This window comes from Aquarana catesbeiana, linkage group LG07 (assembly GCF_042186555.1).
Source record: "Aquarana catesbeiana isolate 2022-GZ linkage group LG07, ASM4218655v1, whole genome shotgun sequence".
In the NCBI taxonomy this organism is placed as follows: Eukaryota; Metazoa; Chordata; class Amphibia; order Anura; family Ranidae; genus Aquarana; species Aquarana catesbeiana.
The window spans coordinates 221,224,329-221,249,826 of NC_133330.1; the positions used below are offsets into that span (position 1 = coordinate 221,224,329).

At 42.0% G+C, this 25,498-nt stretch overlaps 1 protein-coding gene across 2 annotated transcripts in view; it reads left to right on the forward strand.

The window, feature by feature from the left end:
- TLCD4 (TLC domain containing 4) overlaps positions 1 to 25,498 on the forward strand; it is a 129,716-nt gene that overhangs the window by 51,580 nt on the left and 52,638 nt on the right. For both annotated transcript variants that reach the window (XM_073593080.1, XM_073593081.1), the window contains exon 2: positions 18,149 to 18,309. In XM_073593080.1, the coding sequence (XP_073449181.1) occupies positions 18,155 to 18,309 (155 nt within the window). In that variant the 5' untranslated portion in view covers positions 18,149 to 18,154. The remainder of the gene's footprint in view (positions 1 to 18,148; positions 18,310 to 25,498) is intronic.

Sequence of the window (25,498 nt, forward strand, 5' to 3'; positions counted from 1 at the left end):
CAGGGCTGATCCAGCTAAGAGTCATTTCCTCCTCCAGACTACATTGCCCACAATGCTTTGCTGCCTTTTCCTTTGCTGCATTTTCTGGTGATTGACTGTCTCTTCCAATAGAGAGACTACAGAGTAAGCAGTTCTGTGTGTCTCTATGTGTGTGAGAGAAAAGGAAGGGGGGTGAAAAGCCCACACAGCTGCTAGCACACGGTTCTCTCCCTCATAGATGCAATCGGCCTGGAGAGGTACCTGCTACACCTGTAATGAAGAATGTCCGACAATATGCAGGCTGCTGAATTCTTTGGGCTCAGCTGTACTAAAGAGATATGATGAGGAAATGCTCCCTCTACCTTCTACTCCATTGAGAAAACTTCTTTCACTGATCCCATTGCCTGTAAGGCCTGGTTCACACCTATGCAGGTTGCAGTTTGCATATTCCAGGTGCATTTTGTGTTTTTCAATACACTTTTTTATGCATTGAAGTCTATGGAACTAAGAACCAGAAAAAAAGTCCCTGGCCCTTTCCAAAAAATGCACAGATGTGAACTACATCCATAGGAAACCATGTTTAATGGACTGTTTCTGCAAAACTGAAAACACATTAAAAAATGCATAGGCGTGGACCAGGTCTTACACAGTCTGTGAATGTCGAGAAAAACCATGTGACTAATGAGACTCTCCATTCAAAGATTGTGTTGCAGGCAGTGTAATCAGAATTTTTCTCAATGAAAGATCAGGAAAGAGAGTGTGTGTCCCTGTTGGATCAGCTTTAGTGCAGCTGAGCCTGGAGATACTAAAAATCCCCACAACACCTGAAGTTCAGCAGCAGGAAGAGGACAGGGCAGCTCTGCAATGAAGATTTCTAAAGAATCCAGGAGCCTGCACATCAAGGAACATCCTTCATTACGGGCACAGTAAATAATATAACTAAAGTTGTAAAAGAAGGAAATGTGTTTTAGCTAAATTTCAGCTTTAAAGATAAACTCCACTTTTGTTGAGCAAAAGAAAACATTTCCCTCTGGGTGATATATGTACATTGCAAGGATTTTAACAAACTTTGTTGCATATTTATTATCTTTTGTTATTCTAAAGTAATCCCTGTGTGTTTGTCTGTGTCCATGTGGTAAGTGAATCTAATGGGAGTGGTTTCATAATTATCAGTCAGCTGCTGCATTTGTGGGGCTCTAATGGGAAAAGTGGCAGGGTCTGCATCCTATTAGACATCATTTCCTATTGGTAGTATCTCACCAAAAACGACATTTTTGTTGCAGGGGATGACTGAAATCTGACTTGCATCTTAGTGTAGACTTCTGGGAAAATTGGTGAGCCGATCATTAAAGCAGGAAATGATGTTTCTGGGGGGCGTTCTGTGCACATTCTGTGTACTGAACACCTCCAGTAGCCATATTACATTTTCAGAAAAACTTCAGTTACAATATGGCTTTAGTCGCAATTGTATATGCTATATTATTTTTTTTTTCCCACAAAAGTGGAGTTATCCTTTAATCGCATTAGCACTGGTGTATCTCTAATGAATAATAATTAGTTAATTACTTACAACATTCTTTGTGTATATTGCGTATATTGCATTTTTATTGGTAGAACTTCTGATAGCTGTACAAAAGTGTATGCTACGTGTGCACAGATATATAGAAATTTTATTTAATTTCCAGGGTTAATTCTTGAGAAGCTAAGATTGAAATTAAGCCAAGCTCTGCATCTTTTTTAGTATTTTGCTCCCGTACTCACCTGGAGTAGCAGATGTACTTTATTGAAATGAGATTGTAAAACGGCGGTGTGTGCTCGCTAAATGTGTGTTTATTTTTTATCACTCAAAACCTGTTTTAAAGACTGGATTTAGGTGTAGTGTCTGGTTTCCTCGATAGCAGTAATCTCTGTTGCCAATATCTCAAGTATTTTAGTTATGTACAAACAATGAATCACACTTCAGCAAGGCTTGTTTGATTTTTTTTTTTTTTTTTATTGCCACGAATTCCAGCATGCCTTTACGGGATATAAGGGAGGATAAAAGTAATGCGTAACTGACTTTTTCTGGCCAGTGAAAGCATTTGTTGTTGCACAGGGAGATTGCCAGCTGGTTGAGCTGTTTGTATGCTGGAGTCGTTCTCGTTCCTTTCGCAGGAAAAGGGAATGAAGTGCCTGGGTTGTTCAGATGCCTAGCTGTACTGATTTTGTTGCATGCGTTTCGCATCCTCAAGCATACATTTGTATTTTGGGCTCTTTCATATTTCTGTTTGCAGGTTGTTCCAACTATACATGTGCATCTGATAAAATTAGAATATCATAAAAAAGTTCATTTATTTCAGTAATTTAGTTAAAAAAAAGTGAAACTCATATATTTTATATACATACGTTACACACAGAGTGATATATTTCAAGCATTTCTTTCTTATATTTTGATGATTATGGCTTACAGCCAGTGAAAACCCAAAATTCAATGTCTCAGAAAATTTGAATATTACATAAGACAAATAAAAAAAAGGATTTTTAATACAGAGATGTTGGCTTGTTGAAAAGTATGTCCATGTACAGTATAGTATGCACTCAATACTTAGTCAGGGCTCCTTTTGCATGAATTACTACATCAATGCGGCGTGGCATGGAGGCAATCAGCCTGTGGCACTGCTGAGATGTTATGGCAGCCCAGGTTGCTTTGATAGTGGCCTTCAGCTCATCTGCATTGTTGGATCTGGTGTCTCCCATCTTCCTCTTGACAATACCTCACAGATTCTCTATGGGGTTTAGGTCAAGCGAGTTTGCTGGCCAATCAAGGGCAGTAATACTATGATGATCATTAAACAATCTCCATAAAGCTGGTCAGCAGAGGGAAGCATGAAGTGCTCTAAAATTTCCTGGTAGAGGGCTGCGCTGATTTTAGACTTGATAAATAAAACACAGTGGACCAACACCAGTAGATGACATTGCTCCCTAAATCATTGTGGACTGTGGAAAAGGTTGCCTTTCATTTGGAAATCAAGATCCCAGAGTCTGAAGGAAGTGTGGAGAGGCACGAAATCAAAGTTGCATGAGGTCTAGTGTGAAGTTTTCACAGTCAGTAATTTGGGGAGCCATGTCATCTGCTGGTGTTGGTCCACTGTGTTTTATTAAGTCCAAAGTCAGCGCAGCCCTCTACCAGGAAATTCTAGAGCACTTCATGCTTCCCTCTGCTGACCAGCTTTATGAAGATGCTGATTTCATTTTCCAGCAAGACTTAGCACCTGCCCACACTGCCAAAAGTACCAATACCTGGTTTAATAATCATGGTATCACTGTGCTTGCTTGGCCAGCAAACTCACATGACCTAAACCCCATAGAGAATAAGTGGGATATTGTCAAGAGAAAGATGAGAGACACCAGACCCAACAATGCAGATGAGTTGAAGGCCACTATCAAAGCAACCTGGGCTTACCTAACATCTCAGCAGTGCCACAGACTGATCGTCTCCTTGCCACGCCGCATTGATGCAGTAATTCATGCAAAAGGAGCCTCGACCAAGTATTGAGTGCATTCTATACTTTACATGGACATACTTTTCAGTAAGCCAACATTTCATAAAAATCCCTTTTTTATTTGTCTTATGTAATATTCTAAAAAAAAATTTGAAGCAGAATTCCATCCTTACCTTACATCTTGCACAGTTGTACAGGCTGCTCTCTGTGCTAAAATTATCTACTGTGATTTCACTGAACACTGGAAACTTCTCACTGTGTTCATTAGAAGCCCTGTCTGCTGAATCAGCTGATATTCAAGGCCACTGGTGGCCCTTTTTAGCCTTTAGGAAAATTGTTGACTAAACAGTGACTCCATCTAATTGGATTCTGACAGACATGGGCAATGGAAATTCTTCCACCTATGCAGTGTAGCGTGGATACAGGAATATATAACAATTCTCTCATTCAGCTATGCATGTATGGCTACCATTAGTATAGGAATCCCATCGCCTCTCGGCCATTTCCTAATGGAAGATCTGACAGGCTGCTGACTTTTAGAGAAATATATCCTTATATGACCTGAAATGTGTCACCATAACCTTCTGCCATTTTTTCCCAATGTGCAGGGATTTAATTGAGTTAAGTAAAAGAATCTATTAATTAAATTGTGGAAACTGGGCGTGGTTGATCATTGCTTAACATTTTTAAACAAAATCTTTTTTTTTTTTAATTATATATAGTGTACTCCCCTGCTATCACTCCTACTATGTGATAAGCTACACAAACAAATTAAACTGCTGCAGGCGGATAGTGTTCCCACACCTATATAGTGCGTGAACTGTAATAAATGGTGCTTGCTGCGCTGTTTTTATGTGCAAAATTAGCATTAATAAATATGTACAATTCTTATTATGTAAATAAAGTTCAAGAAACAATGTAATAATGTGCAAATCAAGCAATAAAAAATAATAGGCAAAGTGTGCAAATGAGTGGTAATTTGTGTGCTTCTCAAGTAATCCCAATATATGCAGACATGCCTTTTATAATAAAGTGCAAATACAGCAATATTGAACACTGCAAATCAAGCAATAGATGTGGTATACAATGAAGGCAAAAAGGTAAAATATCTGATGTGCTTCTTGGGTAATCCAGTATTAGTAGTCCATAAAAAAGTTCATATGACTAGACACAGTCTCTTGTGTTATTTCTTTCCCGTCACCTTTTGTGCAAGATATATATACACTTCTGTGTCGCCTATAAAATACTGCTGTAACACCACTGTGCTTGCTGGACTCTCATCTTAATACTTGTAACATGGCATATGTACCCCAGACAACATCATCTATGACAAAACATGTAGGGTTGGCTTCAAAAAAGGACAGGATCGGGGCGCAGAGCACTGTGCCCAGAGCCTACCCAGTTGTGTTACATTAGCAAATTAATATTTGCTAATGTCTTCCTGCTTCTCCTCCGGGCCAATTAGGAAAGGGGTCCTGAGACCCAATTTGCTAGGGAGTCTTAGGACTCCTGGCCAATCAGGTTTTAGAACCCCTTTCCTGTTCGGAAGAGAAGCAACGGCCCCGACTCTTCCCTCGGCAAGCTGGAGCGAGGAGCAGCAGGTGGAGCGGCAGCAACAGCCTCTTCCAGCTTCCAGGAGCCCTACCCCGGATCCAGCACCACCTCGTCATTGACCTCCTAAGGTAAGGGCACTGATCGCCGCCTTCTCGTCCGTTCTTGGTAACCGCTGTGCTTGCTGGACTCTCACTTTCTTAATACTTGTAACATGACATATAGGAATATTCCTCCAAATGTGGTGATCCTCCTATTTCCTCTGTCTACTAGGGACCCTCTAGCTGACCTCTTCTATGTGGTGGGTAGGTTCACCTCTATGGTGCTCGTCTATGTAAGCTCTTAGGTTAGCTTCGACCAGGGTATATAAAAGTGCAGAAATTTTTTTTGCAGTAAGCATCTTATTGTAGTGGGTGAGAAATTTTCCTATTACCACTGCATGGTGCAGCCTTCTGCTTTGGCCACAGCAGCCGCCTCAGTGACCAGGACTGGATCCGGGACTACATGGTCGCCTGCTACAATAAGGTCCTTACTGAAAAAGTTTTCTCTGCACTTTTATATACCCTGGTCGAGGCTAACCTAAGAACTGCAGAGAAAACTTTTGCAGTAAGGCTCTTATTGTAGTGGGCAAGCATGTGGTCCTGGATTCGGTACTGGTCACTAAGGCGGCTGCTGTGGCCAAAGCAGAAGCCAAAGCACCAGTGGAAATAGGAAAATTGCTCGCCCACTACAATAAGATCCTTAATGCAAAAGTTTTTTCTGCACTTTTATATACCCTGGACGAGGCTAACCTAAGAGCTTACATAGATGAGTACCATAGAGGAGAGCCCACCCACCACATAGACCTGGAAGTTGGCAGAGAACAGCTAGAGGGTCCCTAGTGGACAGAGTATATAGGAGGATCATCACACTTGGAGGAATATTCCTATATTTTTACGCTAAAAAGAAACTGCGCTTGGAAACAAGTGACAAAATAAATAGACCTCAATGAAAATAAGCAGCGACTCTGCTGTGAGATATTGACACGGTGCACTTACCGTAAATTTAACATAAAAGGGTCACGCTATTAATCAGTAGTGATAATGTCAATCTTGAGTAAACATATATAACACATGCAATTAATACTGAACAAAATGACGTGCGATTACATATACACAGGGTACAGTCCGAGCGCAAAAGCAAATTTGTGAAAACAAAGAAGAAATTAAAAAGTTAGAAAATTTCAAGAATTGGATCTTCTTCATAAATACCCAAAAAGATCTGTGCATACAATAAAAGTCCATCACCCTTGAAAGATTCCAGCTGGGACACCTCCACCTTAATGGAAAGAATGCAGGCTTACCAGCTTCATATGACCTTCTGGTTAAGGAAAGGTCAACAGGGCATGTGGCCAAGCAACCCTGGCCAGGGTCTTCCTAAAGTGTACTCAGAGGATTCCCTCAGAGGCAGAAGATTGAACAATAATGTTCATTTGAGTATCACTCCCATGGGGGTCAGTCCCAAAACATGGGAAAGAATGTTCCACATGGTTTAAAACTTTTTAGGTAAATGTATTAACCTCCCTGGCAGTCTGATTATGTTAGATTTTTGAATCTCAAAGCGTACATTGTTTTGCATAGTAATTTGGCGTTTTATATTGTAGACCTGTAATTCTTAGTAATAACACACATAAATCTGTCCAAACAAGAGTCTAGTAGACATCCCAGGTATAATAAAGTTTGAAACACAAAATCATAAATTATAATATAATAAATAGCTATAAATAATTTAAAAAAGTAATAATATAATAATAATACAATTAGTTTCCCCATTCACTATCGCTCATTTCTGCAAGTGTTCTAATTTACTATAGCTGTTTTCTAGCTGGTCTAAAACCACTTTTGACTTAAAGGGACACTTTTTGATTGCCATGGACAATCTCAAGTTTCCAGGCAGAAAGAACAGTATATATAATATAAAACTGCAGGCAGGGCACTGGACAAAGCACTAGTGACAAAAGGGAGGTGAAATGATTTGATACAGTAATGTAATCTGTAAGATTACAGTGTACTGTATGTGTTGTGTTTTTTGTACTTTTTGAATTAGCTGCCGGGCCCCGCACTTATGCATCATGACACTTGCAGGGAACGGAGTCCGTAACACAGAGCATCGGGCGGATGATCCGGCGGAGAACACAGTGAGGGGACATCGCAGGATCCTGGTGATAAGGTAAGTATGCTGTACCAGGATTCTGCAATGCAATCCCAAGTGTGGCTTGGGGTTACCGCTAATGGTACTGAAAATTAACCCCGAGCCACATTCGAGAATACCGCCAGGAGGGTTAAAAATATAAGATTGCACTTACATCAATAAACAAGATATGTGCTTAAAAAGTGCTTGCCAGTTGACATACAGCAATAAACACCCGCACTTCCGGAACTGGAACATTCGATGATGTCAGCACGTCACTCCACCCTATGTGTTTTGTCACAGGTGACGTTGTCCGGGGTACATATGAAATGTTACAAGTTTTAAGAAGATGAGAGTCCAGCAAGCACAGTGGTGTTACAGCAGTATTTTATAGGCAACACAGAAGTGTATATATCTAGCACAAAAGGTGATGGGAAAGAAATAACAGAAGAGACTGTGTCTAGTCATATGATCTTTTTTATGGACTACCAATACTGAATTTCCATAACAAGCACTTAAGATATTTTACCTTTTTGCTTCCCGCCCGTGGCAAAGTTCATCTGACATGCAGCGATCGGCGGGCGGCAAGCCTGCCAAACACTGCCCTTTTAAGTGAACAGGGAAGCGCTACAAATGCCTCTGGCAGGATCACCAGGTTTTTCACACAAAGGAAGAAATACAGAGAGAACAGGATATTTTTTAACACAAGTACATGGTACAGCAGGCGCATAATCAGAAAACATGCATAACATACATTTTACGTTTTAGATGAATGGAGGTTTAACCACTTCAGCCCTGGAAGATTTGGCTGCTCAATGACCAGAGCACTTTTTACAATTTGGCACTGTGCCGCTTTACCTGGCAATGCTGTACCCAAGCAAAATTTTGTCCTTTTTTCCCCACAAATAGAGCTTTCTTTTGATGGTATTTGATTGCCTGTGCGATTTTTATTTTTTGCGATATAAACTGAAAGACTGAAATTTGGAAAAAAATTATATTTTTTTACTTTTTGTTATGCAAAAATCCAAAAAACTCAATTTTAGTCATACCTTTAGGCCAAAATGTATTCAGCAACATGTCTTTGGTTAAAAAATGTCATTAAGTGTAAATTTATTGGTTTGTGCAAAAGTTGTAGCGTCTACAAACTAGGGTACATTTTCTGGAATTTACACAGCTTTTAGTTTATGACTGCCTATCTCATTTCTTGAGGTGCTAAAATAGCAGGGCAGTACAAACTCCCCCCAAATGACCCGATTTTGTAAAGTAGACACCCCAAGGAAATTGCTGAGAGGCATGTTGAGCCCATTGAATATTTTATTCTTTTGTCACTTTTTTGTCACTTGATTATTTTTTTGTCAAGTGATTAAAAAATGACAAAAAATAAAAATAAAATTACACAAAGTTGTCACTAAATGATATATTGCTCACACATGCCATGGTTATATGTAGAATTACACCCCAAAATATATTCTGCTGCTTCTCCTGAGTACAGGGATACCACATGTGTAAGTCTTTTTTGGGAGCCTAGCCGCGTACAGGACCCCGAAAACCAATCACTGCCTTCAGGCTTTCTAAGTGTGTAAATTTTTCATTTCACTCCTCACTGCCTATCACAGTTTCGAAGGCCATGAAATGCCAAGATGACCACATTTTGGAAAGTAGACACCCCAAGCTATTTGCTGAGAGGCATGTTGAGTCCATTGAATATTTTATATTTTGCCACAAGTTGCGGGAAAATTACAAACTTTTTTTTTTTTTGCTCATTGTCACTAAATTATATATTGCTCAAACATGCCATGGGCATATGTGAAGTTACACCCCATAATACATTCTGCTGCTTCTCCTGAGTATGGGGATACCACATGTGTGAGATTTTTTGGGGAGCCTAGCCATGTACAGGACCCCGAAAACCAATCACCACATTCAGGCTTTCTAATGGCGTAAAATGGTGATTTCCCTTCCTCACTATCTATCACAGTTTTGGAGGCCATGAAATGCCAAGATAGCACAACCCCCCCCCCCCAAATGACCCTACTTTGGAAAGTAGACACCCCAAGCTATTTACTGAGAGGCATGTTGAGTATTTTGCAGATCTCGCTTTTTGTCACAAAGTTTTGAAAGTTGAAAAAAGAAAAAAATAATGTTTTCTTTTCTTTCTTCATTTTCAAAAACAAATGAAAGCTGCAAAACACTGACCATGCCTCTTAGCGAATACCTTGGGGTGTCTGCATTCCAAAATGGGGTAATTTGGGGGGGTTGTGCTTTCTGGACATTTCAGGGCCTCCGAAAGCCTGAAGACGGTGCTTGGTTTTCGGGGTCCTTTGCGCGGCTAGGCCCCAAAAAAGTCTCACACATGTGGTATCCCCGTACTCAGGAGAAGCAGTAGAATGGATTTTGGGGTGTAATTCCACATATGCCCATGGCATATATATCATTTAGTGACAACTTTGAGAAAAAACAAAAAAAAAGTTTGTCATTTTCCCGCAACTTGTGGCAAAATATAAAATATCCCTTGGACTCAACATGCCTATCAGCAAATAGCTTGGGGTGTCTACTTTCCAAAAAGGGGTCATTTGGGGGGGGGGGTTTGAACTGTCCTGGCATTTTATGTACAACATTAGGAGCTTATGTCACATATCACCCACTCTTCTAACCACTTGAAGACAAAGCCCTTTCTGACACTTGTTTACATGAAAAAATATTTTTTTTTTGCTAGAAAATTACTTTGAACCCCCAAACATTATATAGTTTTTTTAAAGCAAAGGCCCTACAGATTAAAATGGTGCGTGTTGCAATTTTTTTTTTCACACAGTATTTGCGCAGCGATTTTTCAAATGCAATTTTTTGGGGAAGAAAAACTCTTTTTTTTAATTTTTTATGCACTAAAACACACTATATAGCCCAAATGTTTGATGAAATTAAAAAGATGATCTTATGCCGAGTACATGGATACCGAACATGACATGCTTTAAAATTGTGCACAAACATGCAGCGGTGACAAACTACATTGGGTTCGCCTTTGCGCGTGAGCACAGGGGAACAGGAGTGCTTTTTTGTTATTTTATTATTTATTTTGCTTTTTTATATTATTTTTAAACTGTTCCTTTCATTTTTTTTTAAACATTTTTATTGTTATCTCAGGGAATGTAAATATCCCCTATGATAGCAATAGGTAGTAACAGGTACTCTAGATCTCTGCTCTGCCCTCAAAGCATCTGACCACGCCAAGATCGGTGTGATAAAATGCTTTCCCAATTTCCCAATGGCGCTGTTTATATCCGGCGAAACCCAAGTCATGAAATGCTCGTAGGTTCTGGTTTCTTAGGCCATAGAGATGATTGGAGCCCTTCTGGTCTCCGATCAGCGCTATGGTCAGCTGGCAGAACCACCGGCTGCATTCTCGGGTTCTTTGGTGGGACAGAAGAGCCCGAGAAAACCATAGAAGTTGGCGGGAGGGACTTTCCCTCCCACTGCTTGTAAAAGCAGTCTAGAGGCTAATTAGCCGCTGGGATTGCTTTTACATGAAAGCTGACCGCTGGCTGAAAAGAATGATATCAAGATGATGCCTAAACCTGCAGGCATCATTCTGGTATAACCATTTAAAGTCCAGCAACATACCAGTACTTTGCTGGTTATTTTTGGGCATATATTGTAATGCTCTTTTTTTCATGCAGCGTGTGATTTGAACGAAAAAAAGAGATTGATCGGTGGGTATGCCCACCATTAGAATACCGCCCTTCATCCACCCACTTCTAATGATAGGCATACATGCACCATTTTTTTTTAACTGTGGTGGTGGAATCACCTCCTACATCGATGGAGTCGCTGATTTACGTATTGTGAGTGCAAACGCTGTTGCTTTCAAGGTAAATAAATCAGTGCAGCAGCTGAATGGCGTAAATGAAAAGCAAACAATGGTAACAATAAAACATTAACTCAATAAAACAACTTATTTTTTTATTGCAATCTTTGCCTAAAAAATATATGCCAAAGCATGGGGACAATCCTCCCCTAATGTTAGGAGCAAATCGCCCCTCCACCCCTGCCCCCATTCCTTGGCATATATGCTCTTTTTGTAACTGTGGTGGTGAAATCACCTCCTACAGCGATGGAGTCACGGCTTTGCGTATCGTGGGAGCAAACGCTGTTGCTATCAGAATAAATAAACCAGTGCTGCAGCTGAATGGTGTACCTGCTAAGCAAATGAAGGTTAACAATAAATAAAGTAACATTACAGTACAACGGCAAGACATACCATACCTGCAAAGCAAATACAATAAAACACAGTAAAAAATAAAACATTACAGTTCTAAAATACAGTAACAATAGAGAGAGAACAATAGATATGGAACAATAGAGAGTAAACAATAGAGAGTGAACGTAAGAGAGAGAACAATAGAGAGAGAGAAGAAAAATAAAACGACAACTCTTTTTTAGCTTTTTTTTTTTGCATTTTTATAAACTGTAAACTGTAACTGTAAACGTTCCAGATTAGGGTCTCTCAAAATGTGATGGCCATCTTATCTTTTGAGACCCTGTGTAAGTGTGCCCTAGGCTGTACCCTACGCTAATACTCTACTAGTGTGTGGTAGCGTTTGAAACAGTCACCAATGCAGAGACCAGGTTGGTCAGGACAGGAGGGACAATAAAAGCGGGTGTCATGCCTAAATCCGCGTTTTCTGCAGACACGACATCTTCTTTGGGGGTTTCTTTGGGTAGGGGTACCAGGGAGGACATACGGAAAATGCCTCTCATGCAGCCGACTCACTGCATTTGCATTGGGAAGGTGGGCCACAGCACCTTCTGGAAACAGAAGGGCTGTGATGATCTCTTCCTGGAATTTAAGGAAGGATCCAATTCGTCCTGAAGCTTTGTATAGCACAAAAGTATTCAGCAGAGCCAATTGGAATAAATATACAGACACTTTTTATACCAGCATCTGGCCTTACAGGCAATGTGGTATGGCGCCAACAACTGGTCGTTGAGGTCCACCCCTCCCATGTTAAGGTTGTATTCGTGGACAGAGAGGGCTTTCTCCACAACACCAGTCGCCGTAGGAATTTGGACTGTCGTATCTGTGTGAAGGGAGGACATTCCGTGTATCCCTCAACTTCACCGCTAACAAATTATTACATTTCAAGCAGGCTCTCTCCCCATTCTAAGTCGGGATTCTACAAGCCGTTGGGGGGAGCCCCGGTGATTAGATCACACGGTGCCAATTCCACAATCAGAAAGGTAACTAAAAAGTATCACACATGTGTAATAATTGTCCACTTACAAGTGGTACCCCTTTCCGAATAAGGGTGACACCAAGTCCCACACAATTCTACCAGCGCACCCTATGTAGTCTGGGCAGTTCTCCAGCTCCACGCGACTATCTTTTTCCCTCGTAAACCATAAAACTATATGTATAGCCTGTTGCCCTGTCACAGAGGTTAAACATCTTGACCCCATATCTGGCACGCTTACTGGGAAGATACTGTTCGATAAACAAGTGGCCAGAAAACTTAATCATGAACTCAACGCAGACAACTTGATCGGGAGTAAACAAGGCTGCAAACTGCTGGTTGAAATGGTTTACGAGGGGCCAAATTTTGTGGAGCCAATCGTATCCAGGGTCACCCCGAGGACGACAGAGTTAATTGTCATTGAAATGCATGAACCGCAAGATCTGCTCGTATCGTGTCCTGGTCATGGGGCAGAGAACATGGGCATATGGTGAATTGGGACAGTGGATCAATATGACCGCAACTCACTTTTTTGTGCTGCAGAAGTGGTGGGCTCCCAATTCGGATTGGCAAATGCAGCAGGAAGGGCACTATGCGCTCGACGGGCCTGTCTTTTTCTTCTTGGTGGCTTCAGGACACTAGTTGTGCTAGCCACCTCACCAGCTTGAACTGCACTTATGGGACTCGCCACGTCACCAATTGTTACTGCAGTGCTGGATGTACGACCAGGATGTACTAGGCTGCTGGCGCTTGCCAGTTCACCAGAAGGATGAGTGGAACTAGTACTGGCTCTCTGCTCCATATGAGAGCCCTGCGGTTCTTGCACCTCAACAACAGCAGAAGAATGGAGTCGGGTACACCTGACCTTGGCAGGGACCACTACTCTGTCGTCAGAGCTATCTGTCAGGGTGCCGCTGCTGTCTACCGGTTCGTATTCTGAGCCTGAATCTGACAGATTAGTGACTTCCTCTTCACTATCTGTCATGCTCAGAAACGTGTAGGCCTCTTCACTAGTGTACCTTCGATTAGACATTTTGGCCTCTAAATTTACTGGCACACTAGTGAGACTCACAGGAAAAAGAGCACCTGACTGTCAGCAAATGCTTCAAACACTACCAAAAAAAACTGTTAGCGTTCGCAGGGATCAGGCCTGACTCTGCGAATGCTGCAGTTATGTGTTCAGTGTTTTGTAAGTGACCGATCGATACTGCATTTGGGTGGGCTGGGCGGAGGGGCTAAACGCAGATGCTAGCATCTATCTGGACTGATCCTGCTAACACTGCACTTTTGGGAACCCTAAACTACTGGGGACGCTAGTATAGATCTGATCAGATCAGATATTGATCCTTTCAGACGCTATACTACTAAGGGAGGTGTATGGTGCGTGCGTGGGTGTTAGAGCTACTGGCACTAATCTGACGCTGCCTGGGGCGACGCAGACCCTAATTAACACTAAAACCTAACTGATATCACCCGCCGGGTGATCAGAGAGTTAAACCTTTTATTAGGTAATATACAGTGGATGCCCTGACGCTATAAAAAAATAAGTAGCTAACCAGCATCACCCGTAACACTAATACAGTGATCACTGGTGACAGGGGGTGATCAAGGGGTTAAACCTTTTTGAGGGGGGGGTTAGGGGGGGTCCCTAGACCTATCTGGGGCTACTACTAAGTACCTTAATGCTGATTAGTGTCACAAATGACACCAGTACAGTGATCAAAGAAAAACATGAACACTGCACTTGGTGACACAGTGACAGGGAGTGAAGGGGTTAACTGGGGTGGCGAACGGGGGGGGGTGAAATATGTGCCTATGTGTACTGTGTCAGTATAGTGTTATTGCAACTCACATGGATGTCCTCTCTCCTCTCTCTGGAATGGAAAAGCATTCCAGAGAGGGAGATGACATCACTTCCCCTGTCTGTGTTTAAACTTGCACAGGCAGGGGAGGATTTAATTCGTCAGGACCGATCAGCAGGTCCAGGCCAGAAATCATTGGCCTGGGCCTGGAGACTGCTCAGTTCTGAAGCGAATCCGATCGGCGCAGCCACCTAGGGACGCGCGCCCGACGTAAGGTAACGTCGATTTGCCCAGCCGAGCCAACCTGCCACAGTAAAACTGAGGCGGCTGGTCCGGAAGTGGTTAAAGCAAAACTCATTTCTTTAGTTTTAGTCTTTTAGTTTTAAATAGCAAACATGTTATACTTACCTGCTGTGTGCAATGGTCTTGGATCCTCTTGCCTTTGGCTCCCCTGCTGGCGGTCCTGGCTCCTCCTCTCTGCTGAGTGCCCCCAATAGCAAGCCTCTGCTGTGGGGCACTCGAGCAGGCTTGCTCCCAATTCATGCTGTGTGTGTCCATTCACACACCCAGCATGGCTTGGCCCCACCCGCACTCTCTTCTCATTGGTTCACTGGCTATGATTGACAGCAGCAGGAGCCAATGGCTCCCGCTGCTGTGTGAGCCAATATGAGAGAGACCCGGGAGAGCCACTGCTCTCATGCACATCGCTGGATTGGAATGGGGCTCAGGTATATATAAGGGAGAGCTGCATCCAGAAAGTTTTTTACCTTTAGGGCCGGTTCACACTGCTGCGAATTCTATTGCAAATTTGAGCTGTTGCGATCGCTCAAATTGGCAAGTCATTTAAATTACGTAGTTTTCCATTAGTGCCATTCACATCAATGTGTTGCGAATCTAAGCTGCATACAAAAAGGGTCCTGTACGAGTTTGATCCGTGTGCGATGCAAATTCAATGCAATATTTTCCATAGAATCGCAGTAGATTCGCCAGAACACATAAAGAATTTGCAAGGAAAATTTGCAATGCAATCGGATCAAATTCGCGCAAAATTTGCACCGCAGCAGTGTGAACCGGTCCTTATGCATAGAATGCATTAAGGTTAAAAAAACCTTGAGCCTTTAGAATAACTTTAAGTTACACATTCATTTCTTATATTGCTGGTGAGCTGAAGCAGTGAGACCTCTGTACTCTATAGTAAATAAAGTTGGAAGATTTATGCTTCTGGCCTGAAATTGAGACTCTGTAGTGGGGGGAGTAAAGTGACAGTATTTAAAGAGAACAGTGAACACAATGACAAATAGGAGTATATCTCCCGATTGAGGACACAGACAGCAATAAAAGTCTGACACAATTTCTGACCCCCTGACTAAACTAGAAAATATGTTTTGGCTGGCATTCTGCTTTAAAGGATTAGTTCACTATTACAAAAAAATTGTCTATGCAGGTGAGGGGCACTTGATTAAAATTAAATTGTGCAGCTTTGATTAAGTTGGATAATGCCAAAAAAACTGCCAGGGATGCAATCATCCTGTCTTGCCTTGTTTCTAGGGCGTTGCTAAGACACTCCCAGCCATTTACCCCCACCATCACAAGATCAAGCTCTCAAGCCCTTGCACAAGTATGGTCTATTATTTCCACTGATGCAGCATCGCTGAGCTCTGAGCTACTGCAAAAAAGTCGAGAGAGCGCATGTGATAGGGGTTTAAATCAGCTGGAAGTGTCATAGCAACATCTTACTAACAAGGCAGGAATGACTGTGGAAGTTTTTCACTCAGACTTCAGGAGGTACATCAATGGTCTACAGCTATAGCGAGGACATTTGTCAACTTCGGTCAAAGTTGCACCATTTGTTTTTATCTACAGGTGCCCCTTATCTGCAAAGATAGAAAGTTTTTTAGCTCTTCAAGGCTTCATTCACATGGGCATATGCGTATTTTCTGCACGGAATGCTGACAGAGCTAGCAGAATATCCTGCAAAAAATGCATGCCTGATGTACTGGTGTTTAGACACTTTTGGAATGCGTACAGTTTAGAAGTGTACAAGTCTTCTAATGGCTTACACGTTTATAATGTATATATATATGTGTAAAATCTGCAGATCTGTGCAGCCCTGGATGCAGCTGTGTTCTACTTTTAGGAACATGACTAAATGCAATGTACATTTTTGAATCTAGACACAGCTGTGTGTATGGTGTCATTGATTACTAATGCTGCATTTAGATGCACACAAAACTAAACTCCATATGCATCTAAATGCAGCATTGTTTCTGCCCATGTGAATGAGCCATAATAGTTAAAGGGTAACTCCACTTTTGTTGGGGAAAAAAAATAGCAAATAAAGAAAAAATAATATAGTGTGTACAATTGCAACACAAGTCATATTGTAATTGAATGTTATTTAAAAAATGACCTTTCCTTTTCAATCTGCAGCCGCTGTCATTTTTTATAAATGCAAAGCAATATGGCTACATGGAATTGTTCTGTACACAGAATGTGTACTGACCACCCCCCAGAAACATCATTTCCTGCTGGTGTGATTGGCTCACCAAGTGAGGAAGTCTGCCTAAGATAAGTCAGATTTCAGGCATCCCCTGCAACAGAAATGTCATTTTTGGTGAAATATTTCTTAGGCTACTTTCACACTGAGGCGCTTTACAGGCGCTATAACGCTAAAAATAGTGCTTGCAAAGCGCTTTGAAAGAGCCTGTCCTCTCACTCCAATGTGAAAGCCGGAGTGCTTTCACACTGGAGCGGTGCAATGGCAGGACAGTAAAAAAAAAGTCCTGCAAGCCGCATCTTTGCAGCGCTGTAGGAGTGGTGTATACATTGCTCCTAAAGCGCCCCTGCCCATTGAAATCAATGGGCAGCGCTGCTGAACCGCCGGCAAAGCGCCACTGCAGCGGCAATTTGCGGGCGATTTTAACCCTTTTTCGTCTGCTAGCGACTGAAAACCTATGCAAAAACAACGGTAAAGCGCCGCTAAAAATAGCAGCACTTTACCGCTGACGCTCCCAACGCCCCAGTGTGAAAGTAGCCTAAAGCCCCTTTCACACGGGCAGCTGTTCTGCCGCTGTTAAAAGCATGTTTTGTTATTTTGAAATTCAGAGAATCTTGGCACAGCGATCACTTGCAGTTGTACATTGCGATTAGCTGCATTTACTTGCGTTTATATGCGGCTGCATTTAGCTGTGTTGGAATATTCCTGCCATTTCTGATGTGCTTCCTGTTGTTTTTCTTTCCTTGCTGCCGCTGCTATCTGCGGGAGAACTAGTACACTGTGATTACCTGCAGTTATGTGCAGATAGCTGCAATAAATCGTTCCTGGACACAGTCAGATTTATTTTTTCTATCCGCACCAAACCCCATGTAACGAAACTGTTGCTAAATGCAGTGTGTGAATGGGGCAATAGGAAAGCATTGTGTGAGCTTAGCTGCAGTAGATAACTTAATCTATCCGCACCTAAAAGTTGAATTCTATCCGCCCGTGTGAAAGGAGCCTAATAGGAACACGTCTAAAGGGATGCAGGCCCAGCAGATTTCCTCATTAGTGCCCTGCAGCTGCCACAGCTGACTGATAATTATAAAACCACTCCCATTAGACCCACTCAGCCCAGACGCACAGACAAACACACATGGATTTCTTCAGGTTGTTATACGCAATGTACATAGATCACCCAAGAGGGGAAAGTTTTTTTCTCAACAAAAGTGGAGTTACGCTTTAAGAATATTCACCAAAATGTGCAATCAATTATTTCTTCAAATATGCTGACAGAGGCCAAGAAATATAAAAAGTTAATGCATCATGCAGCATAAACAATGCGTTTTTATAGTCTATTTAAGTGAAAGATGCGCAATATGCTTTATTTAGATAAATGTTTCATTTTCTGAGTTTTATGAATACTTTCTTTAACATTTGACTTTTTTTTTCTTCATGTAGATTACCATGCCTAATTTCAGCACGCTGACTCTTTGCATCACTGCAACCAGCTTTTCCATTTCCCAGCTCCTGTTTCATGTAGGCAGCTCTTGGTTCTCAACACGTCTGACTTGTGGCTTCGGCAGACTCAGTTCAAAGCAGAAGATTGAATGGAATTCCAGGTAGTAATTAAAAACACATGTCCTTGTGGTATTAGCTATACTGTGTACACAATGTACTGTGCTTGGCTTAGATATTAACTGAGTCAAGTTATTTTACTTTCACTGCATTCTTAAAGTGGTTGTAAAGGCTCAGGGTATTTAAAGGTAAAAAACCTTCTGTGTGCAGCAACTCCCCAGCCCCCCACCCCATACTTACCTGAGTCCCATCTCGATCCAGCGATGTGCACGAGAGCAGCGGCTCTGCCGGGTCTCTTCCTCCTCATTGGCTGAGACCGTTTATTGGCTCCCGCTTCTGTCAATCACAACCTGTGAGCCAATGAAGAGAGAGCGGGGGCAGGGCCGAGCCATGCTCTGTGCGTGAATAGACACACAGAGCAGCTGCTTGGGAGCGAGCCTGCTAGGGTGCCCCCATTGGAAGCTGCTTGCTATGGGTCAGGGAAACAGTCAATCAAGCATGATCTGTGCTTGATTAGCTGCAGTGCAGTGGAGGGCAAGGTTCATTGACCCCTGATGTCTCCATAAAGGTTCTGTCAACTGGTCGATGCTATCACATAGAGGGCTTTTTAGTCCCATTGTGATGGCAACAAAGTTAAAGTGGTTCCAAAGGATACATTTTTTTAAAATCTAAATTAAAAACATGTTGTACTTAGCTGCTCTGTGCAGCGGTATTGCACAGAGCAGCCCCAAACCTTATATTCAGGTGTCCCCAGCTGGCGCTCCCTGCTCCTCTTTTGTGTTTGCCACAATAGCAAGCTGCTTGCTATGGAAGCAGATGTGCGGGCTCCCTCCAGGTCCATTGTAACACACAATGTGGCTTGGCCCCGTCCCTGCTCTCTGCTCACAGGATTTGATTTACAGCTTTGGAAGTCTTTCTTGGGGGGGGGGAGTAAGGGCAATACTGCTACTGGGACATTTTTACCTTAATGTAGGGAATTCATTAAAGAGAAAGTAAACCACTGTTTACTGGAAAGTAAAGGCATAATGTACTAGTATGCATCACATACCAGCACATAATGTGAAACTTACCTGCAAACGAAGCCCTCCACCAATGCGTTGTCACCGCTGGAGGCCGCATCCATCTTCCGGGTCCGGACTCCAGCTGTGTGACTGGCCGGAGTTGTGTGATGTCACAGGTGGCCGTTCCTTCAGAGCGCATACGCTGATGACATCATCAGCTGCATATACAGTAAATATCTCCTGAACGGTGCTCGTTTTAGAGATATTTACAGTACCTGTAGCCTTATTATAGGCTTATCTATAAGTACAGTTAATCAATAGGAGTTTACAACCACTTTAAGTTAAAAACAACTTTAACCACTTCCGGACTGCCCACCGCACATATACTGCAGCAGGGCGGCCCGGCTGCGTGAAACGACGTTACCTGTATGGCGTTTCGTGCATGAGATACTGTGGGCGCACACCCAATGCACGCCGGGGAGCGCGCGTGCGGGTCCAGCAGACTCAATGTCTGCCTGCCACCAGCGATCGCACCACAGGGAGGTAGAACGGGTATTTGCCTATGTAAACAACGCGGATCCCCGTTCTGACAGGAGACAACATTGAGATCGGCTGTTCGTGGTGATCAGGAACAGCGATCACTGTGTTGTCCCAGTGGGCCCATCCCACACAGTTAGAACACACATTGAGGGAACACAGTTAACCCTTTGATCGCCCCTGGTGTTAACCCCTTCCCTGCCAGTGTTATTTATACGTTGATCAGTGCATTTTTTTTAGCACTGATCACTGTATTGGTGTCACTGGTCACTGGTCCCCAAAAAGTGTCACTTAGGGTTAGATTTGTATGTCGCAGTCCTGCTAAAAATTGCAGATCACCGCCATTACCAGTAAGAACAATAAAAAAAAATAAAAAATCCCTAAATCTATGCCCTATTTGCAGACGCTATAACTTTTGCGCAAACCAATCAATATACGCTTATTGTGATCTTATTTACCAAAAATATGTAGAAGTATAAGAAAGCTCTATTTGTGGGAAAAAAGGACATAAATTTTATTTGGGTACAATATCGGACGACCGCGCAATTGTCAGTTAAAGTAACTCAGTGGCGTATCGCAAAAAATGGCCTGGTCATTAAGGGGTTAAAACCTTCTGGGGCTGAAGTGGTTAATGGAAAAAAAAAGTAGAAAAAAATTTGTAACAAGCCTTTAAAATGAAAGCAATAACTATATGTCCCTCATTTATGGTTTACTCTAAACTAATGAGCTTAAAGGTTTTTAAAGTGTCGCCTATTGATCATTTTGAGGACCATAATTTTTTTCAATTTTTCGGATATGCACAGTTTTGAGGCATGACACATTTGGTATTTATTTACTCTACACTACTTCTTCTATTATTTTGTACATACAATTGGGGATTCAATTGCGTGTGTGTGTGTGTGTGCGCGCAATAACATTCATTTTAGTATATTTTTTTCTTGAAAATATAAATTGGAAAAGTATTTGCACAAATTTTGTGCAACATAAAAAATTTCAACTGCGTCTTTATTTTACAAGACTTCTGCTTTCAGAACATATTAAATATTCCGGGGTTTTAAATCATTTTATAGCCAAAAATTCAGATTTTAACGTGTTGAGAAAATGGCTCTGCGGGGAAAATAGTTACCCCCCCTCCTTCCTAGTGTTCTGCGCTGTGGGCGGTCCCTTGGTGTCATAACAGCCAGTGCAGGGCTGTTAACCCTGTATTGTACGTAAAGGAGGAAGGAATGCCACTGAGGCCCAGAGCAGTGCAGGACCAGGCGCACAGATCACGGCGGCACAGATCACGGCGGCCTGCCAGACAGGGGGGTAAGGTAAGTATTACCCCTGATAATGACACCCAGAAACGTAACTCTTGCCGTACGGTAGGACCCCACTGCAAGGGTATATTTTCTATTAATTTCTGGAGTCCAGCTTTAGAGAGATGCAAGGTCGCACAGCTGTGTTGTTAGCTTGCTTGTGACAATTGTACTCTGATCACTGACTGGTTACACTGTCCTCTTGTGCCATATGGGATGTTCATTTGGTTTCAGATTATTAGGGAACTTCCAAAGCTTTATAAAAAGGCATTTCTTGGCCTGGCTTTCCCTGCAATGCACAAATGCTATTCAGCTTTATATTTCACTGACTGGTGTCCCTGGATGTAATCTAATGCATGCAGGGAGAATTTAAAACAGCTTTCCCCTCTTTCTTGGCAACCAGGCGAGTTAATGTGGCCCTTTGTGGTAAGGAGTTACAAGAGAAAAGAAGCTGATTTATAGAAGCTCATGGATCAAGATTTTCTAAAGGGGATTATTATAGTATAGTCAACGTACTCTCTAGAACAGGGGTAGGCAGTCTGGTGGCCCTCCGGCTCTTACAGAACTACAAGTCCCATCATTCCCCTGGGAGTAATTGTAACTGCCAGCCTTAAAATGCCTCATGGGAAATGTAGTTCCACAACAGCTGGAGGGCCCCAGGTTGCCTACTCCTGCTCTAGAAGGAACGGAAATGTCTCATTCAGTAAAAATTCCTACTTTTTATCTCTAGGATTTGAGCATCACACAAATCCCATTGAAGTGTTAATGTGGATTTCAGGAAAATAATGTTATTCCATATTTGTTCGTGAATTTTCAGAAAGGCTATTTCCTTTCTACAGCTGTAGGTTTGACATAAGAGTAGGAGCTGCAAAAGTGACAGTTACAAGGGTTGGGACAAACCATATAACACTGGCAGGAGTTCTTACATTGGTCAGATTTTGTTTATACTAATTTTTCCAAAAGAAACTGCTGCTGTAACTGGTTAAAAAAGTTAGCTTTAATTTGTGTGTCTCTTATTTAAAGTCACTTTAAAAGTACATACCTAGCCAAGATTACATTGCCCATTGGGTGATAACCCTTTTGCTGCCACTGACCTAAGGCTTACGTTGACAGCAGCGTGGGTATTCATACATGCACACAGCCACCCGGTCACTTCCACAACCAATGAAATGGGTCCTCCCCCCAGGCTCTGTTGTCCCACTAATGGCCAGAGCAGGAAGTGATGGGAAATTCCTCCAATGGGGACATTGTAAAATAAGCTTTAGAAAGATCCTCTTTATTCTTCAGGTCAAAGCAGTACTGATGCAGGGATTTTAACAAAATGGTAAAACAAACTCCACAATGAACAATTTATTATCTGTGAAAGTTAGGGACAAGTAGAAAAAAAAGGTTAAAGTGGTTCTAAAGCCTTAAAGAGGAACTACTGTCTGCTCACATAATTTGTAATAAAAAGATCTTTTCCATTCCGAAGCTTCCCTCCAACCAATTTGCATATTATCTTATATGTACTGTGATTCTGTACTTGCCAAATATGCTGCAGAAATCTCCCTCCACTGAGTCTGGCTGCAGCCATTTTAACTGTGGGCAGCTGAAGCTGCTGCCTGTTCACTTCCTGGAGTCACACCTCCAGCTCTGCAGCTCTCATTGGCCCTCTTATGACTCATCACCCCTTTCTTCCTGGCAAATTCTCATGAGAGTGAGAGAGAGAGCTGTGCATGATGTCATAAGCCTAGGCTTTTTACCAGACAAGAAACATGAAGTAGGCTGTATAAGGTATTTACTGGCAGAAAATAAAATATTTTACTATCCAAAGTTGAAACAACAAGGGCAGAAGATTTAATAAATGGAATGTTGAAAAAATGACTGTTCCGATTTAAGGTTTTTCACTTTAATGCATTGTATGCATTAAGGTGAAAAACCTTCTATGCTGCAGCATCCCCCCCCCCAAACCTCCACTTAATCTTACCTGAGCCCGATCTGACCCAGCGATGTGCACGAGAGCAACAGCTCTTGCCTCTCTCTCCCTCCTCATTGGGCAGATTGATAGCAGCCATTGCTGTCAATCAAATCCTGTAAGGAAATGGGGGGCGGGGCTGAGTCACCTGGTCTGTATCAATAGACACAGACTGGGTGGCTCGGGAGCGAGCATGCATGGGTACACCCACAAAAAGATGGCTTTTCCTGGGGGCCTAGAGCACCGGCGGGGGACCCCAGAAAAGGAGGATCAGGCTGCTCTGCGCAAAACCATTGCACAGAGCAAGTAAGTATAACATGTTTGTTATTTTAGTTTAAAAAACAAAGGTTTAGATACACTTTAATAAGAACTATTTAGATAAAGACTAAAAAGCTTATGGAATCAGAAGGAAAGTGTCACAGAAGTAAGAACTGTCATAAAATGAAGTGATCATGATTTAGAAAATCATTGTTTTATTTTAGGCTCCATTCACATTAGCGCATCTCCAAAGTCACACGATTTCCAGTGCGACTTTGGAGCGCCTTTGATCCGATTTTACGTTCTCGACCAAAGATGCATCAAAAGTCACACAAAAGTAGTACAGGCACCTTTTCAAAATTGCTGCTACTTTAACCACTTCAGCCCCGGAAGGATTTACCCCCTTCCTGACCAGAGCACTTTTTACAATTCGGCACTGCGTCGCTTTAACTGCTAATTGCGCGGTCATGCAATGCTGTACCCAAACGAAATTTGCATCCTTTTCTTCCCACAAATAGAGCTTTCTTTTGATGGTATTTGATCACCTCTGCCGTTTTTATTTTTTGCGCTATAAACGGAAAAAGACTGAAAATTTTGAAAAAAAATGATATTTTCTACTTTTTGTTATAAAAAAAATCCAATAAACTAAATTTTAGTCATACATTTAGGCCAAAATGTATTCGGCCACATGTCTTTGGTAAAAAAAATGTCAATAAGCGTATATTTATTGGTTTGCGCAAAAGTTATAGCGTCTACAAACTAGGGTACATTTTCTGGAATTTACACAGCTTTTAGTTTATGACTGCCTATGTCATTTCTTGAGGTGCTAAAATGGCAGGGTGGTACAAAACCCCCCAAATGACCCCATTTTGGAAAGTAGACACCCCAAGGAAATTGCTGAGAGGCATGTTGAGCCCATTGAATATTTATTTTTTTTGTCCCAAGTGATTGAATAATGACAAAAAAAAAAAAAAATTTACAAAAAGTTGTCACTAAATGATATATTGCTCACACAGGCCATGGGCATATGTGGAATTGCACCCCAAAATACATTCAGCTGCTTCTCCTGAGTACGGGGATACCACATGTGTGGGACTTTTTGGGAGCCTAGCCGCGTACGGGGCCCCGAAAACCAAGCACCGCCTTCAGGATTTCTAAGGGCATACATTTTTGATTTCACTCCTCACTACCTATCACAGTTTTGAAGGCCATAAAATGCCAAGATGGCACAAACCCCCCCCCCAAATGACCCCATTTTGGAAAGTAGACACCCCAAGCTATTTGCTGAGAGGCATGGTGAGTATTTTGCAGCTCTCATTTGTTTTTGAAAATAAAGAAAGACCAGAAAAAAATTTTTTTTTTTCTTTTTTCAATTTTCAAAACTTTGTGACAAAAAGTGAGGTCTGCAAAATACTCACTATACCTCTCAGCAAATAGCTTGGGGTGTCTACTTTTCAAAATGGGGTCATTTGGGGGGGTTTGTGCCACCTGGGCATTCCATGGCCTCCGAAACTGTGATAGGCAGTGAAGAGTGAAATCAAAAATTCACGCCCTTAGAAAGCCTGAAGGCGGTGCTTGGTTTTCGGGGCCCCGTACGCGGCTAGGCTCCCAAAAAGTCCCACACACATGGTATCCCCCTACTCAGGAGAAGCAACAGAATGTATTTTGGGGTGTAATTTCACATATTCCCATGGCATGTTTGAGCAATATATCATTTAGTGACAACTTTGTGCAAAAAAAAAAAAAAAATTTGTCTCTTTCCCGCAACTTGTGTCACAATATAAAATATTCCATGGACTCGACATGCCTCTCAGCAAATAGCTTGGGGTGTCTACTTTCCAAAATGGGGTCATTTGGGGGGGTTTGAACTGTCCTGGCATTTTATGCACAACATTTAGAAGCTTATGTCACACATCACCCACTCTTCTAACCACTTGAAGACAAAGCCCTTTCTGACACTTTTTGATTACATGAAAAAATTATTTTTTTTTGCAAGAAAATTACTTTGAACCCCCAAACATTATATATTATTTTAAAGCAAATGCCCTACAGATTAAAATGGTGGGTGTTTCATTTTTTTTTTCACACAGTAATTGCGCAGCGATTTTTCAAACGCATTTTTTGTGGAAAAAACACACTTTTTTAAATTTTAATGCACTAAAACACACTATATTGCCCAAATGTT